Source organism: Penicillium mononematosum, assembly GCF_028829835.1.
Source record: "Penicillium mononematosum strain IBT 11891 chromosome Unknown utg000001l:1.0-4488741.0:1.0-4491989.0, whole genome shotgun sequence".
NCBI lineage: Eukaryota > Fungi > Ascomycota > Eurotiomycetes > Eurotiales > Aspergillaceae > Penicillium > Penicillium mononematosum.
Genome location: NW_026643271.1, coordinates 3,472,478 through 3,488,483, shown reverse-complemented (window position 1 = coordinate 3,488,483; position 16,006 = coordinate 3,472,478). Strand labels below are relative to the sequence as shown.

Genomic DNA, 16,006 nt, shown 5'->3' with positions numbered 1-16,006 from the left:
CATAATCGTCCCGGAAACCAACGGAAGATTCCGTGGATCCATCGCATCATAAGGGTTCGAAAAACCAACTCTGCGTCCCCTTCCGCCATCTGACCCCCACAAAGTGACAATCTCCATACCCTGATCAATATTTTTACCCCGATCAACGACAGGCTACCTCCCAAAATGTCTGGACTTGATGTAGAGGCTCTTCTGGAGTCTACTGCGGCCGCCCCCGCCGAGCCCCCAACCACTTCTGAAGGCCGTGATGACCACTCCCGCGCGGACACCAGCGAGCGCCGCGATCGTTCCCGTGACAGACGCCGTCGCCGCGACAACAGCCGTGGCCGCCGCCCCGACCGAGACCTTGAGGGCGATGAAGTCATGAAGAGCGACACTGCTAGTGCTAACGGAAGCCTTAGAAGCCGAAAGAGGAGCAAGAGTCGCGAATCTGAGCGACGCCGTCCTCGCCGTGACCGTGACGACTACCGCTCCAGCGGTGACTTTTATCGTGGTGGAGGTCGCGCTCGTTCCCGCGCTCGTTCCCGCTCTCGTTCTCCTTATGACGATCGCCACTACCGGCCCAATCGCCGCCAGCGTGAGGAAGAAAGACGCCCCCGCCGTGACATTGATACCCGCCGTGGATCTCCTAGCCGCAAGTCTCCAGAACTGAATGAGGATGAACGTGACAGACGTACTATCTTTGTGCAGCAACTTGCTGCTCGTCTGAGAATCAAGGACCTGTTTACCTTCTTTGAAAAGGCCGGCCCCGTTAAGGATGCTCAGATCGTGAAGGATCGTGTTAGTGGACGCTCCAAAGGGTATGTTTTACACATGATTACTTTATACAAGCACTTGCTAATGTCCGTGTAGTGTCGGTTATGTCGAGTTTAAAAATGAGGAGTCTGTTGCCGCCGCCATCCGACTCACTGGGCAGATGCTCTTAGGAATTCCCATCATTGCGCAACTGACTGAAGCGGAAAAGAACCGCCAAGCTCGTAACACCGAGACTACCTCAGGTCACCACCACACTGCGCCATTCCACAGACTCTATGTCGGTAACGTCCATTTCAGCATTACTGAAGACGATCTCACCAATGTCTTCGAACCATTCGGCGAGCTCGAGTTTGTTCAGTTGCAAAAGGATGAAACCGGTAGAAGCAAGGGTTATGCCTTCGTTCAGTATGTTGTCCCTCCATGTTCCTGGCACTTCCACTAACTGACTTAAACCAGATTCGCCAACCCCGAACAAGCTCGTGATGCTTTGGAAAAGATGAACGGATTTGAACTTGCTGGACGAGCTATTCGGGTTGGTCTCGGCAATGATAAGTTCACCCCCGACACGCACGCCAATCGCCCCTCTGGTGCTTCGTCTACAAACCAACCAAACTTCCAGGGTTCTTCGTTCTCCGGCCAGGGAGGTCGTGGTGTTCAAGCCGGAGGTTTCAACAACTTTGACCGTGCTGGCGGCAGGGAAACCGAAAAGGGTGCCGGTGCTAGTGCACTTGACGATACAGATGTTGCTGGTGTGAACTTCAACAACTACTCTAGGGATGCGTTGATGAGGAAGCTTGCACGAACAGATGACCCCCAGCCTTCTGTCGACGACCGTCAGAAGTTCCTGCGACCCAAGACCGAGACTAAGCCACTTCCCATCAATGTCAACATGGCTAGTCGATGTGTCTTGCTGCGCAATATGTTTGACCCCGCTGAGTAAGTTTTCCTTCACTTCGTCATCAGAGAATGAACGCTAATTCCTTTACAGAGAGACCGGTGAAAACTGGATCAAGGAGCTCGAGGAGGACGTCCGCTCGGAGTGTGAGGAGAAATACGGTCACGTTGTTCACATTTCGCTAGATGCCAGTTCCCAGGGAGATATCTACTTGAAGTTCGACCGTGTTCAAGGTGGCGAGAATGCCATCAAGGGCCTCAATGGCCGATACTTTGGCGGAAAGCAGATTACCGCCCAACCCGTCGTGGATGCCGTCTACAGCAGCCTGTTCTCCCGGACTAAGGCTATCTAGATGCTCTTCCCTGAGTACATCCACCTTTTTTACGAAATCTAACCTGGCACACAATCTGAGGCAGATCCCCCCTGATGTCTTGGACTTAATGGACGGCTCTGCTACCCGGTAGGTGCCACTCTTTCTGCGTTGCGTTTTTTCTTGTTTTTTCTTGTTTTTTCTTGCTCGGCCACTCCCGTGTGCCGTTGTCTCTTCTTTCATCCACTCCCGTGGACCTGGATTTGAAGTGGACCTTGCTACCGATATGATCGTTCTAGCAGTGATTTAGCATCTTGTTGCCCTGATTTTTTTACTTGTGAATGAGTCCTTTTACTTGTGAATGAGTTACATCAAATATGGAACACTTCGCCCTGCTTGTAGCAAGTACTTAGTTTCAAGTACGAAGTAGATTCCAGGAAGATATCCACTTCATTCTAAAAGGTCTTTACAGGGATCGTGCAAAGACTTGTCTAAAGTATCATGACCGGTGTATATGTTGCCCAGGTGTATCGGTTCAATTATAGAAGTGCATCATGCATATCTTGGAGTGGAACCCCTAAAGAGCCAAATCCCACGGAAAGAATGTGCCGGTCCAAGTCTTCTTATCTGCCGACGCTCGGGCCAGATGTGTTCTCCCCACAGTCCTTCCAACCCTCTTTTTCCTCCCTATTCCCTGGTAATTCAATGGGCCAATGACTCTCCTTTCAGCGAGGCGAGTAACAGGCCGGGTCTGGACCTCGGCCGACTGTTACAGTATGTGTGACCAGAGCTACCTGCTTATCTGCAGCTGCAGGTTATGAAGATCCTTGATCTAACACAACGCAGGCTTCGCTCTCCTTCGTCGAGCGCGATGCTACAGTACAGAGTCTGTGCCGCCCAGTCAGTCGGCGTTTAGGAAACAACCACAGTTCCGCGATTACTTTGTCACCCATCTGCCGTCGTCTTCGCTTCATCCGGACCCCCGTGGTCCGTCCTCGCCATTCCATAAGCTCCCTCGCTCCGCCTCTATACCTCACACCGGAGATACTCCACAATCACCAGCTGCCTTCCAAGCTTTAATAGACCGCGAGACAACAGTCGTCCGGATTCCACTCCGCAATGCGAAGCACCATTTCGGCGCCGTCACCTCCCGTGGAACCCGTCCCTCCAACGAAGACACGTACCAAGCTGGCGTCATTGACATCCCCGCCTTTGCGAAACGAGCTCCAACTTCACTGACGATTCGGCGATCTAATAAGCATGATCCTTTGGCCCACCCCCGGGAGTCGCGCGGTGCGGAAACAGCCAGTGGAGACCCACAGGTTTTCTATTTCGGTGTCTTTGATGGCCATGGCGGATCCGAGTGTAGTTCGTTCTTGAGGGACTATCTGCACGAGTATATCCAGAACGCGGCATTTGATATCGAACTTCGATCCAGCCTACGACCTGGTGCCGAGGTGCCACCCACTACGAGCGAACTACCTGTGTTGCAAGAGGGTGACCGACGCAGAATCGGAGACTTAGAGAAATACCTTGTGCAGACCTGGAGACGGGTAGTTGGTGGCTACTTCAAGAGATTCAAACCGCCGCATTTCGCCTACACTGGCACCGAGTCCACCGACCCGGGTGTTGAGAACCACATCTCCATCGAGGAAGTTGTGGAGTACGCCTTCCTGCGTGCGGATCTAGATTTTGTCAATGCTCAAGCAGCTAAGCGAGATGACGATCCAGTCCGAGCTGAGAGACCTCTGAACGACGACGAAATCTTTCACAGGCCCAGCATGACCCGATCTCCCCAGATCGGCGGAAGCGCCCGGTTCAAGGGTGGCAGCACCGGAAGTGTCGCGATGATCTCGACCCCGACGCCAACCCCGTTCTGGCATCCCGTCGCCCCATCAAGTCTCCTAGTTGCCCATGTCGGCGACACGCGCATGCTCCTCTGTTCAACAGAAACTGGCGACGCCATCCCCATCACATCAAACCACCACCCCTCCTCCCCATCGAGGCATCCCGACTCCGACGGTACGCCACAACCTTTGTAACAGACTCGTTCGGCGAAGAACGCATGAGTGGGCTAGCCAACACACGCGCTTTCGGCGATGTGCAGTCCAAGCGCATCGGAGTCTCTGCGGAGCCTGAACTCAAGCGCATAGAGCTTGGCCCGGCCGAGTTCTCGTTTTTGGTTTTGGTATCTGATGGCATCAGCGGGACACTGCTTGACCAGGAGATCGTTGATATCGTCAAGGAATCCAAGACGCCGGAGGAGGGGGCGCGTGATGTGGTCAATTTTTCGACCGAGGTCACCAGGGAAGGTGATAATGCTACCTGTCTTGTTGTTCGGCTCGGTGGTTGGGAGCGTCGTCTCGAGGGCGGCGTTGGTAGTATGGGTACCAAGGAGTCTCGCGAATGGCGTCGACAGGATGCCACTGATCCGCGCAGGTCACGGACGTGAATGAGTTTCTTGTACTCCATATATTTAGGGTGGTTATCTTCTGTACATATTTTTTAGGCCTCTAGGCTGGTATATAATCAATGTCTATAAAAGCACGTTCTACTGGATTATATTCACACTATGATCTGCCTTCAGGGCTATATCCCGTAGACGTGACACAGATCAAAATTTGACTGGTATGTTTCAAGTCCAGTCCAGTTATTTACATATGTTATGTTTCATATTTCAAAAATATCACGATCATCTCCAAGTGGACCGCGTGGGGAAAGCTCAAGTCCAAGGTTCCGCGTAACCCGCAGGACATTCCACAATTTCCTTTCATCTTTTTGTCTTTCATCTTTCATCTTTCATCTTTCATCCCTTTTCTTTTTATTCTTCCTTCTTTTCATTTTACACCTAATAACCTTGGTTTCAGCGTGTCGACAAACGCTTATCTCCCCTTATCGTTGAAATTTCTCCTTGTTCCTGAACACCTCCTATCCTTATCCTGAGTTCGCTTTATTCTTATCTCGCCGACACGGTGTGTTTTCTCTTGCTGTATCTGCATTACAACCCGAGGCTGACAGCAGCTAGACTGTCCAATATCCATACGTCTCACCGACCTATACGAGAAACAGCTCGCCAGTCACATCCCTTTCACACACAATGAGCGCAAGAACACGACGACAAAAGGCTGCCCTCGCCGCTGAGGAGAGCGAAGATTCACTTAGCAATGGCTCCGTGTCGACACCTTCAAAGCGCGCCTCTTCGAAGAAGAGGGCCAGATCCGCCGCACGGGAAGAGAGCAAGGAAATCAAGGAGAACATCTTCCTTTTCACCCCGAATCTTATCGGTAGAATGCCCCGCTGATGTGGCTTTAAGCTTCGATTTGACATATGGTTTAACACGGTTCCAGGATACTCCCGAGTCGTTTTGACCTTCGCCTCCCTATACTACATGCCCCTCCACCCGCGGACCTGTTCCTTCCTCTACACGGTGTCCTGTCTGCTGGACGGTCTGGACGGTTATGCAGCACGATACTTCAACCAATCCACCACCTTCGGTGCAGTGTTGGACATGGTGACCGACCGCTGCACCACTGCGTGTCTCCTGGTGTTCCTGAGCTCCGCCTGGCCCCGATGGGCTATCCTCTTCCAGGGTCTCATCAGCCTGGACATGGCCAGCCACTACATGCACATGTACGCTACTCTAAGCATGGGCGGATCCGGCCAGAGCCACAAGAAGGTTGATCCTAGCCGTAGCTGGATTATGTACCAGTACTACACCAGCAAGGTAAGACCCCGCCGCAGCGATCTGATTTTGCATCGTCGAAGCTTATCCGCAATATTTTGTTAGCTCGTCCTGTTCATCTGCTGTACTGCCAACGAAGCCTTCTTCATCGGCCTGTACCTCCTGTCCTTCTCCTCGCCGACCCTATCCCCTTCGCTCCTGCAGCCCGTCTCCGATTCCCAGCTGTCTTCCGCCCAGCCCGGAAACCCTGCCCACCCCGAGCCAGCCAGCCTGTTCGCCAGTCCCTGGAGCGCCGGTGCCCTCGAGATGGCGCGTGCGAACAAGCTCGAGAGCACCTGGCCATGGATCATCACCGGGGTCTCGTTCCCCATCATGGCCTTCAAGCAGTTCGTCAACATCGTCCAGATGGTGAACGCCAGCAAATGGCTCGCTGAGGGCGATCTCGCTGCCCGCAGAGCCAACCGCAAGAAGTAAAGGGCTGGAACTACACAAAGCTAGACGATAGCTAGTCGAAATTTCCGTTTCCTACTTGTCATGCATGTCTTTGGAGCTACGGTCTGTGTTTTCAGGGATGCGCAAGAAGACAGCGCTAGATGGGTCGCTTCGTCGGGGAATGCTTGGTCTGGTAGTTGGATCCTGTTCATAGGCGTCTTGGACAGGAACGATGCCTTTTGGTGGCCAGACATGGTCCGGATTCTAGGACCCTGTACAGTACACACGCGGGTTGTGTTGCTTGTTTCTTTTTTTTTTTTGCCGTTTGATTTCTCTTACTCTTCTCCTTGCCTTTTCTTCCTTTCCGTTTATTTTTTCTTCTTTGCTTCTCGGCCTCCTTTTTTACGGCCTGGTTCTTCAATCTTGTCTTCTTTTACTCATTGCCTGTCAGAGTTTCATCATTGTTAACGCCGTTATACATCATTTAATGCATTGCTTGTGTATTTGACCCTAGTTATGACTGGAAGGCCTGGTCAATGATAGCTGTGGAACCTTACTTCAGATACTTGATATTGTGGATTTCTTGTCGACCTTTACCCAACAGAGACTTGTCCCTTTGATTTCAGCTATTGCACTTTTGAAGCCTTTATTTTAGGTCTAAGAACATCGCATACATATATAGGCAAAGGGTTGTTTGCCATAACCTGCAGGCAGTAATGGATATTCAGGTCCGAATGCGTGTCATCCCTACAAATTGCTACCTAGATTGGCTTAATATCGCTAGAAATGCTATGCCTCGATACAATAACTTCCTTTATTTCATCCTAGCACCATGAGTTTATCTTTAACTTAGGATACATATATCTTCAGTGATCAATTCACGGCCACCCTCTAGCGAAGAGCTTAGAGCGTGTGGTAGGCAAGTGATTGCCAATTGCTTGCCAATATCCTAGGCGGCCCAAAAACCGCAATTCGGAATCACCTGGGGTGGCCAAGACCAATTGATGTGTGATTCTGATGACAGAGACAAAAGGGAGACCTGCATGGAATGAGCAAAACTGCTAAATACGTAACATGTGTATGAGAATATAGAGTCCAGTCCCCGTACCGTCTCCCAAATCCGATCCATACTCAAAAGTATTCCTCAAGATTTGCTCTCAGGCTGTCGTCTAGAGATGAGAACCCCTTTCCCCACATCTGCTTTAGCAGGTCTTCTGCTCGTTTTGCGGGCAAAATTTTGCTTTCATTCTGCGTCGAACTGGGGAATTCTTCGGGAAACTGCCGATCCGGGAAGAGATGCTGCAAAGTCCTTATAAGGTCATTGCGATTGAACGGACCGGCAAACGCGAATAAGCGTTCATTAGCAACCTCAGGGTGCAGCAGAGCAGCAATGTGCAGCCGCGCAACATCCTCGACATCGACGAAAAAGACTATATTTCTTGTTAGAACGTTTTTGTTTTCCCTCTAGATGTACTAACATGGTGGGAAGTTATCGATAAATTCCGCCATCTTTTTCGGATCATTGTCATAAACAACGATTGGGATCCCGGATGAGGATGGGTAGCCCTGATATTGGACATCAAGGGGTCTTCCAAATACGAAGGAGGGAATAACTGCAACAAACTTAGAAAATCTCATTCTCAATCCCAACAGCAGGAAGTTCCCACTTGAATTTGCTTTAAAAGACGGGTCTTTGCGAGCAAGCCAGTCCCACCGTCTTCCAAATACGAAGGAGGGAATAACTGCAACAAACTTAGAAAATCTCATTCTCAATCCCAACAGCAGGAAGTTCCCACCTGAATTTGCTTTAAAAGACGGGTCTTTGCGAGCAAGCCAGTCCCACATCGCCTGCTCACTCCGGACCTTACTAGCCGCGTACACAGCCATCGCCCTTTCCTGTAAATAGGGCGGAGGTGCCCAAGCTTTATGGACAGCCTCCTCATTCCACATTTCGCTGGTCACCTCCAAACTTTGCGAACTGGGCTCCAGAACTGCGACTGACGACGAGGTCAAAACAAAACGGAGTACACTTTTCTGTTGAAGGGTAGATTCCAATACGCTAAGCACTCCATTTGTGGCAGTAGGAATTATCTCGTTAGGATCCGAGGAGAACTGTGTAGGAGAAGCAACGTGTATTACTCCGGCAATTCCTAACATGCTTCGTAAGTCACTTATTCAGAGAATCCAGGGCGTCGTGATACCTGAGAGCGATTTATCATAAGCACCCTCCGAACTCATGTTTTCAACAGCAACGAATTCAAAGGCTTCTTTGTCGTATTGTCCCTCAAAACGCTGAATCACCCAACGGCATCTATCGAAGTCACGACCTGCCCCTCGGACTTTGTAGCCTAGGTCAAGGAGCATGTGAGCAACATGAGAGCCAATATAGCTATTGACCGCAGTTACTAGAACCCTGGAACCCGGAGGGATTGCAGGCTTGAAAGAGAAAGGCATCTATAGGGTTTGGTCATTCGAATGAATACTGCGTTCGAGCTAGAATGCATGGATAACGCACCTCCGATTGGATTGTGTTGGAATTGAAACCTGCGATGTCCGCCATCGGATAGTGAATCTTTGATAATCGTCCATAGTCAGAGAGTTGCCCACCTTGTATTTATATCAACATTCGTCCAACTGGTCTTGCGGTAAAGAGTGGGTCTCATGCTTTCGTCTGAGGATCTGCGACTTCGTCCGAGATTCAGTGAAACATGGCGAGACCTTTTGGACGTAGGATCAAGTAAGTTCAAGTTCTGACCATGGAGGGAGGTTGGATTGGACCAGATCATCTTTGCGGAGCTTGGGCTCTGTTTGATCAGTTTACCAAATCCGGCCATGTGCGTTCCTTTCTAGCGTTTACAAGGCCGGTAGATATATATCACGTTCTAGGATTCGTCAAAATTCGGCTTGGCCTGGCTCTGCCCTATTCTATGTTATGGGACCACGGAAGTAATTCTGAGGTTTCCATTTCCTGAAATATACCGCAAAGCAGATTAGCTGTTTATATATCGTTTCTTGCTATTTATATCTCAGCATGGACTAGTATATATTGAAGTAAGTTTACGCATTCTGGATAGACTAGCGATTAATTTTATCTGAACCATGTTACCACGAGTGTTACACGAACAAGTTGATGAATAGCAGATTTGCGCATTTCACAGATCATAAGCTGACATTGCAACCTCGGGTTCGTACTCGTATTCATACCTCCATGGAGCGCCGATAAACCTTGGAAGCGAGCATAAAGCCCCTCCCAACAGGGGGCTTATACATAGTACACACCGTTGATCTCCATATATCCCCAGTTTATGCACGTTAATCGGATTTCCCGGCCTGTCTCGAATGGTTACCTCGCCACCATGCAGGCACTTATAAGTCTGCATCTCCCAACTCTAAACCCTGAGTGCTATTTTCGGACAAGCATATCAATACTCGCTTCCGATATTCATATTCGATGTTGAATATGGGAGAACACGCCGAATATGTAGCCAGACACGTCGACGCAGACCTCTGTTTCTGGAGACGCCTGGATGTCGATAATGGTATCCAAGTCGACTTTACCGAGGGTAAACCAGAAGATAAGGAAGATAAGCCCAAGGAAACGGAGGTACTGGCCGAGAGGCACAAGGTGCAGGTGCAGGATATCCGGGGGCAGGAATCGTCCTACACACTGGACAAGAACGGATTCGTCTACCTGTTGCATGAGATGCCCGAACTCGGCAGGGTCTCGGACGAAGAGTATGTCAAGGAGACGATCATCCCTGAGACGGAATCATTAGTTCGCAAGATGTCAGTACCAATCCCAGAATAAACATGTCTGTCTCATGGTTCGAGAAGCTAAATAATGCCCCAGAACTGGCGCTACCAGGATAGTCACATTCGCGCATCGTGTTCGATGCCTCGCGGAAGATGGAGCCTTGCTCGCTAGCAACCGCGCCCCGGCGCACAGTGTGCACTCGGATTTCACGGTCCGGGGCGCACTGCACAATCTGGAGACGGTTTTTCCGGACACGCAGGAGCGCAAGCGTCTCCTCACTGGCCGAGTTTTGATTATCAACGTCTGGCGGCCGTTGAAACCCATCCAGAGAGATCCCCTCACGGTTTGTGACTGGAGCTCTGTTAATATCCAAGCCGAGAGTATCCCCACTTGTGTGACATTGCCAAATGGGTGGAATGAAGTTGGGCGGTATGCGTTTAGTCCGAGTCAGAGATGGTGTTATCTCAGCGGTCAACAACCCAACGAACCTCTCATTTTCACACAGTTCGATAGCTCCAAAGTGGACGAGGGAGGCTTCACAGTACCACACAGTGCATTTGTTGACCCGGAATATAGTGACTTTGCTGCAAGGGAGAGTCTGGAAATTAAGATGTTTGCATTTGTTTAGTATGTGTTTGTTCTATTTGTTCTGTTTGTCTCAGGGGACAAAGGAGTCTCAAGGAACCTTGGAAGTTTCAGTCTTTCAAGGCTATATTTAGTGTCCTCACAGATCAGGCACTCCGTTAATTATTAAATCTGAGTCAATAGTGAATTTTGAATTTCTTTCATCCCGAATTCCGAGAAAAAAAGGGTTTCCCTAAATGACCCAGTTCTTTATTGCCTACGGAATAGAATGGAAGGCTTGGAGGCATCTGAAAATTTCTCCACGTTGGACACGTTGCACACGTGTGTTCGATGCAAGGTGTAAAAAATTCAAATATCCCTTGCTACCCAGGTACCCAAGAAATTGCCTAAACAGCCCGGAGACTGACGAGGTCTCCGGGAACCTGCATGACTCAAGGGTTGGGGTGCATTCATAGGGTGATTTAGGGTGGACTAGGGCAGTTTAGGGTAGTTTAGGGTAGTTTAGGGGAAAGTCGGGAAGCTCTTTGTTGCCTGATGTGATCGCCGTTCGGTCCGCACGGCACTATTGAGGAAATCCGGCATCGGTCCTTTGTTTATTTTTCCATCTCATGACATGGCAATATGGAGTCATTGTTTCATTTTTCATTTTTTTGTTTCATTTTTTTTTGGGTTTCGATTTTGCAATCTCCTGACCTTATGGCTCATACCTAGTTATGAGGCTCATTTCTAAAGCGAATCACCTCATTTTAAAAAGTAGCCTAAAGTTTAATGATTACTCACTCTGGAGGTCCTCTAGGGCATCGAATGACGCGATGGTAAAAATGTATGAGAAATTATCATTCGAACCAATTGGGAAGGGACCTTGTAGCGCCATTTCAGCCATTAAAGCCGTGAGGTGATCACACAAGATCTTCTTCGGGATGGTCCCACCAGAAAAAGTGGGTCTTCCATTTTTCTCCTTTACGTGACTCACCTTGGCAGCTTCCAAGGTTCTATATAAGACTGCTGCATACTGCATTCCGGTTTTTTTCTTCTCTCAGTACCTCATCTCATCCTTTCCAGGAGGTGATGGTCGCTCCCCTCTATATTAAAAGTTCTTTATTTCTTTAAATCTCCTTCGACTCCCAAGAATGGGCCAGAGGCATAATAGACGCCGCACTCGTCGTTCAAGCAATCGCAACATACCTCACACTGTTCTCGCTCAACACCCGACCTTGCCTGTGGTAACGAAGCCAGCCCCTCGGACACCTCAGAACAGCTTTTGCGCACTTGTGTCTGCCGACAACTCTCCTGACGCATGCATTTCACGTGGATCTCCGGCGGTCACCCTCGCCCCATCATGGCACAATGGGTATACAGCCTGGCAGACCCGTGAGCGCCCCTCGCGGCTGGGATCAGGTGGACTGGAAGAAGCACAGTGTCGTCTGTTCGGTGGAGAGCCGGGCGACGATGTGAGTCTCTGTTTCCGGATGCTTGAGTACTTCGGTGGACTCGACTACATCGACTCGTGAGTATCAGTCGATTCTGATTCACCTGGAAACACCAATCCTGACATCTCTACAGAACGAGTGGCCATGCCCTTGGAGATTGAATGTCTGAAGTTCCCGTCTGGAAACTTACCCGGACGGATTGTTTCGCCATCTTTTTTCAGTCACCAAAAAGAACAAAACACCAAAACGATTTTACGAATTTGCGATGTTTATGAAATCCGCATTCGACAGATAAAACACAAAACACCATCGAACCTAAACCGACAACGCGACGCCATGCGTCTTCTGTCGCCCACTGCAAATGCGCCCACACCACACCGAAGTGGCAAGAACGCCATATCACACGGATTATCCCGGGTCCCCGACTTGCAGCAATGAAGATACCTCCCACGAGGTATTGGATTGGTCCCTTTTCACCCGGCCGTGTGGATTTCTGGTCCATTGATTCTATCGCACACATGAGAAAATGAGTCATAAGCATTTTCTGGCTGATACTTCGTGTCCATGATCTGTCTGGATTGGTTGAGTTTGCGTCCGACTTTGAGTTGTTGATGCTTGAACTCCTTTTCTGGGCGGACTGGGGAAGTCTCGGTTATCTTTGTTATGAGGGGAGAATTGTGTGCGATGGATCTGTTCTGTCAATAAACCTAAACTGAAAGGAAATGGATAAGGCTGCAGCATGTGGGTTCGATTGGATATTTCGATCATGACTGTAGCTCTTTTGGAGTGTATTTAATCAGTATATATGCAGCCTTGAGCTCATTCACCAAAATCCATGAACATAGACATACTGTGACCTTCAAAAAAGCCATAGAGAGTTATCATGAATCATAAGATAGAACAATAATGTACAGTATACTACGGAGTACAGACGTAGATGCTTGCCCAGCTGTGGACCTCAAACTTGTCCTTTCACCGCCTAAAACGCTCAAAAAAAACTGCCACGTATTGAGTCCCACTTCGGGAAGGCGGTAGGTGGACCCTGCTTGAGGACACGGTCATCACCAGGTCAGGAAGTGCGATATTGATTCACCCTACCTCACTCCTTTGTTTCTTGTGAGCCAGCATTTTGGGCTCTAAGTAGGCTCTTATTTTCTTTGCACAATCCAAACGCATTCTCTTGACCGTCCAAAGTGGCTATTGTCAACAGCCCTGTGCAACACGATCTTTAAATTCCGCGGCCAGCGGCCACCGCTGTCTGTACCTGAACCCGCCGCAGGATGTCGTCAGACTACACCTATGATGAGCAGGTAAGGATGGGACTTGAACCGATGAAGACACGGTAACGCTAACTTGGGCTTTCAGGGACAATTCTTCCCCTTCTTCATCCTCACCTTGACCGGCCTGGTCACTCTCCCTCTCACCTATAACCTCCTACGACCTAGCAAAGGTGAGTTTTGGCAAGACTATACCATATGTATTCCTAAGCCCTAACCGCTTTATGTTACAGAGCTTGAGAATACGGCTCCCCGCATTAAATCTGACTTCAAACCTGAACATGCGGACCTTATCGACGCGCAGAAGCGCAAGCGCCTGCGCAAAGAGCGCCGAATCAAGCGTATTATCACGGTCATTCTCGGATATGCCGTAATGGCATGGATGGTCTACTTAATTGTCGTCACCGCCAGAACAGTGGTGAAGGCATACGACCCTTATGATATTTTAGGCGTCTCGAGGGTGAGTAATACATCTCGGCGCGTGCTTGTCCAATACGCTCAGAGGATCTCAACTGACTAAATTTCTTGGAAAACAGAGCGCGGATGAGAAAGCCATCTCCAGACACTACAAGCGCATGTCTTTGATCTACCACCCCGATAAAATTCGCCCCGATCCTGCTAAGAATGAGACTGTTGAGATGCTCAACGAGCGCTTTGTGGAGCTTACCAAGGCCTATAAAGCCCTCACTGACGAGGAGGTGCGAAACAACTACCTCCAATTTGGCCACCCCGACGGCAAGCAGAGCTTTAGCATCGGTATTGCCCTTCCCAAGTTCATTGTTATGGAAGGCAATGGCAAATACGTCTTAATGGTGTATGGTGCTCTTCTGGGTGTCCTGTTGCCTTATATCGTCGGCAAGTGGTGGTACGGATCTCAGCGCTACACAAAGGAGCGGGTTCTTGTTGCCAGTGCCGGAAACATTTTCCGTGAGTACAAGGACGATATTACCGAAGGTGGAATCATCAGCGCTTTGTCGTCTGGCGAGGAATTCAATGATATGCTCAAGGGTGCTCGGGCAGAGTCTGGCCTGGCCAAGCTCGAGAAGCGAGTGCTGGCAGATGATAACTCGTTCCTTACGGCCAAAGACCGTGAGGCGCTGAAGCAGTTGGATAGCTCCTCTCGTCGGAAGGCTTTGGCTCTGCTGTGGGCTTATCTTGGCCGGATTGACCTTAGTGATGCCTCTCTGGATGCTGGTAAGAAAAATTAATGATCTTCTGAAACATACCACTAACTGAACCTCCGCAGAAAAATATGAAGCGGCTCCTGTCGCCCTTGCTCTTACTGAAGCTTTCACTGCTATTTCACTCGCATTTGGTAACCTTGGACCGATTGTCGGTGCTTTCAAAACCTCTCAGAACCTCATTCAGGCTGTGTCCCCGGGCTCATCACCACTGCTGCAACTTCCCAACTTCACCGATGCCATTGTCACGTCCGTAGAGGGCGAGGATTCAAAGGAGCACTTCACCGTTCAAAGGTACATGGAACTACCAGAGCCTCAACGACGCAGACTTACTGTCGGTGCTGGCCTTCTCTCTGAGAAGCAATACACCGACGCCGTGTCTGTTGCCAAGCAACTCCCCATGCTCCAACCCGAGCGCATCTTCTTTAAGGTTATGGGAGAAAAGGTGATCACACCTAGCAGTCTGGTACAGCTGGTAGTCAAAGCCCGCTTCATCCCGCCAGGCAGCACATCTGTGCCGCCAGTGAACCCGCTCGACCTAGAGGACGTCGACCCCGACGAAGACGACCTGGAAGCCCTGATGGGTCGCAAGCCAGCCAAGAACCGTGCTACTAAGATGGTCGACGGCAAGAAGGTTGAAGCGAAGATTGAAACCATCCAGCCACCTCTGGCCCACGCACCGTACCTGGCGCGCGATCACTCCCCGCGCTGGAACATCTTCCTAGCAGACGCTAAACAGGGCAAGATGGCCGTGCCTCCGTTTACTTTTACAACATTCGACAAGCCGATCTTCGACGAGTCCGGCAAGCCCACCTTCAACGTCCAGACCCTTAAGATGCAGTTCCAGGCTCCCCCGCAGGTCGGCGACTTCACCTTCATCCTCCACATGATCTGTGACAGCTACCTGGGTCTAGACAACACGGCTCAAATTACTCTGCACATTGACGACCCTGCCAAGGCAGCCGCTGTTGAAGAGGAAGACGACATCAGCGAGCCAGACGAGGGTAAGTCCATCTCAGCTAATACCCACTAAACCACTCATTTTGTGTTTTTACTAACTCTCTCTCTCTCTCTTAGATTCAATCGCCGGCCAAATGCAGGCGATCAAAACAGGTCAAGCACCAAAGAAGAAGTCTAGGGATTCCGACGACTCCAGCGAGAGTGATACCGAAGGCGACGCAGGCGATACCAGTGACACCAACACCGAGACGGAAGACGAGGATTGATTCCCTTTCTCATGCATTGATTGATTGATTGTACTCACAGCTTGTGTGGTGTGTATGTGTGACAATGGCCTTTGAGCTGAACCCTGGACTTTGGCTTTGCCCTTGCCCTGGGCTCAGGCCTACTGTTGCCACCAAGGCGTTCTGGGGTTTTGTCAAATTCTCTTATTCATCGGGTATGGAGTGACTTAGGTATGGCGATGTAACTTAAAAATTCGCTGTCTACGAACTCATAGCTCTTCTGGGCAGTGAGCTAGTATAAGCCTAGGTCCTCTCGATTATCGCGATACACTGATTCCTCGGCTTAAAATAGAGTCTGGATTGAATAAACGTATTACTCTTTTTTAGCCAATCTTCTTATCTGTAGCCCCATCTGCAAGAATAGTCTGCCCCTTACGGAGTATGCAACCCCTATCTTTGACGAGGATTTAAATAACGCACACCTGACCACCGAGTAGGCTAGCATTGGCCAAAAAGTAGG

The 16,006-nt window shown here is 49.8% G+C and overlaps 7 protein-coding genes across 7 annotated transcripts; 6 read left to right on the top strand and 1 right to left on the bottom strand.

Annotated features, from left to right (window-relative positions):
* Positions 1 to 165: 165 nt before the first annotated feature.
* N7519_001318 (putative RNA splicing factor (Pad-1)) lies at positions 166 to 2,003 on the top strand (the record flags this gene model as incomplete). The annotated part of the gene is made up of 4 exons (XM_057288096.1): positions 166 to 800; positions 853 to 1,161; positions 1,213 to 1,692; positions 1,745 to 2,003. 4 exons carry the CDS (start codon positions 166 to 168, stop codon positions 2,001 to 2,003), a joined length of 1,683 nt encoding a protein of 560 aa, XP_057154179.1.
* Positions 2,004 to 2,674: 671 nt separating this feature from the next.
* Positions 2,675 to 4,413, top strand: ptcA (type 2C protein phosphatase PTC6; the record flags this gene model as incomplete). Its single annotated transcript, XM_057288095.1, has 3 exons — positions 2,675 to 2,735; positions 2,808 to 3,983; positions 4,040 to 4,413. The coding sequence occupies 3 exons, from the start codon at positions 2,675 to 2,677 to the stop codon at positions 4,411 to 4,413; spliced, it is 1,611 nt and encodes a 536-aa protein (XP_057154178.1).
* A 641-nt stretch (positions 4,414 to 5,054) lies between these two features.
* N7519_001316 (CDP-diacylglycerol--inositol 3-phosphatidyltransferase) lies at positions 5,055 to 6,117 on the top strand (the record flags this gene model as incomplete). Its single annotated transcript, XM_057288094.1, has 3 exons — positions 5,055 to 5,245; positions 5,309 to 5,685; positions 5,749 to 6,117. The coding sequence occupies exons 1-3, from the start codon at positions 5,059 to 5,061 to the stop codon at positions 6,115 to 6,117; spliced, it is 933 nt and encodes a 310-aa protein (XP_057154177.1). The 5' UTR covers positions 5,055 to 5,058.
* A 1,089-nt stretch (positions 6,118 to 7,206) lies between these two features.
* Positions 7,207 to 8,635, bottom strand: N7519_001315 (aldehyde reductase II; the record flags this gene model as incomplete). The annotated part of the gene is made up of 6 exons (XM_057288093.1): positions 7,207 to 7,505; positions 7,554 to 7,688; positions 7,743 to 7,817; positions 7,872 to 8,225; positions 8,277 to 8,529; positions 8,591 to 8,635. The coding sequence occupies 6 exons, from the start codon at positions 8,633 to 8,635 to the stop codon at positions 7,207 to 7,209; spliced, it is 1,161 nt and encodes a 386-aa protein (XP_057154176.1).
* Positions 8,636 to 9,535: 900 nt separating this feature from the next.
* On the top strand, positions 9,536 to 10,457 carry N7519_001314 (uncharacterized protein; the record flags this gene model as incomplete). Its single annotated transcript, XM_057288092.1, has 2 exons — positions 9,536 to 9,861; positions 9,926 to 10,457. The coding sequence occupies 2 exons, from the start codon at positions 9,536 to 9,538 to the stop codon at positions 10,455 to 10,457; spliced, it is 858 nt and encodes a 285-aa protein (XP_057154175.1).
* Positions 10,458 to 11,544: 1,087 nt separating this feature from the next.
* N7519_001313 (uncharacterized protein) lies at positions 11,545 to 12,005 on the top strand (the record flags this gene model as incomplete). The annotated part of the gene is made up of 2 exons (XM_057288091.1): positions 11,545 to 11,921; positions 11,978 to 12,005. The coding sequence occupies 2 exons, from the start codon at positions 11,545 to 11,547 to the stop codon at positions 12,003 to 12,005; spliced, it is 405 nt and encodes a 134-aa protein (XP_057154174.1).
* A 1,021-nt stretch (positions 12,006 to 13,026) lies between these two features.
* On the top strand, positions 13,027 to 15,528 carry N7519_001312 (J domain-containing protein; the record flags this gene model as incomplete). The annotated part of the gene is made up of 6 exons (XM_057288090.1): positions 13,027 to 13,154; positions 13,210 to 13,294; positions 13,355 to 13,581; positions 13,658 to 14,315; positions 14,368 to 15,306; positions 15,380 to 15,528. The coding sequence occupies exons 1-6, from the start codon at positions 13,125 to 13,127 to the stop codon at positions 15,526 to 15,528; spliced, it is 2,088 nt and encodes a 695-aa protein (XP_057154173.1). The 5' UTR covers positions 13,027 to 13,124.
* Between the last annotated feature and the right edge of the window lie 478 nt (positions 15,529 to 16,006).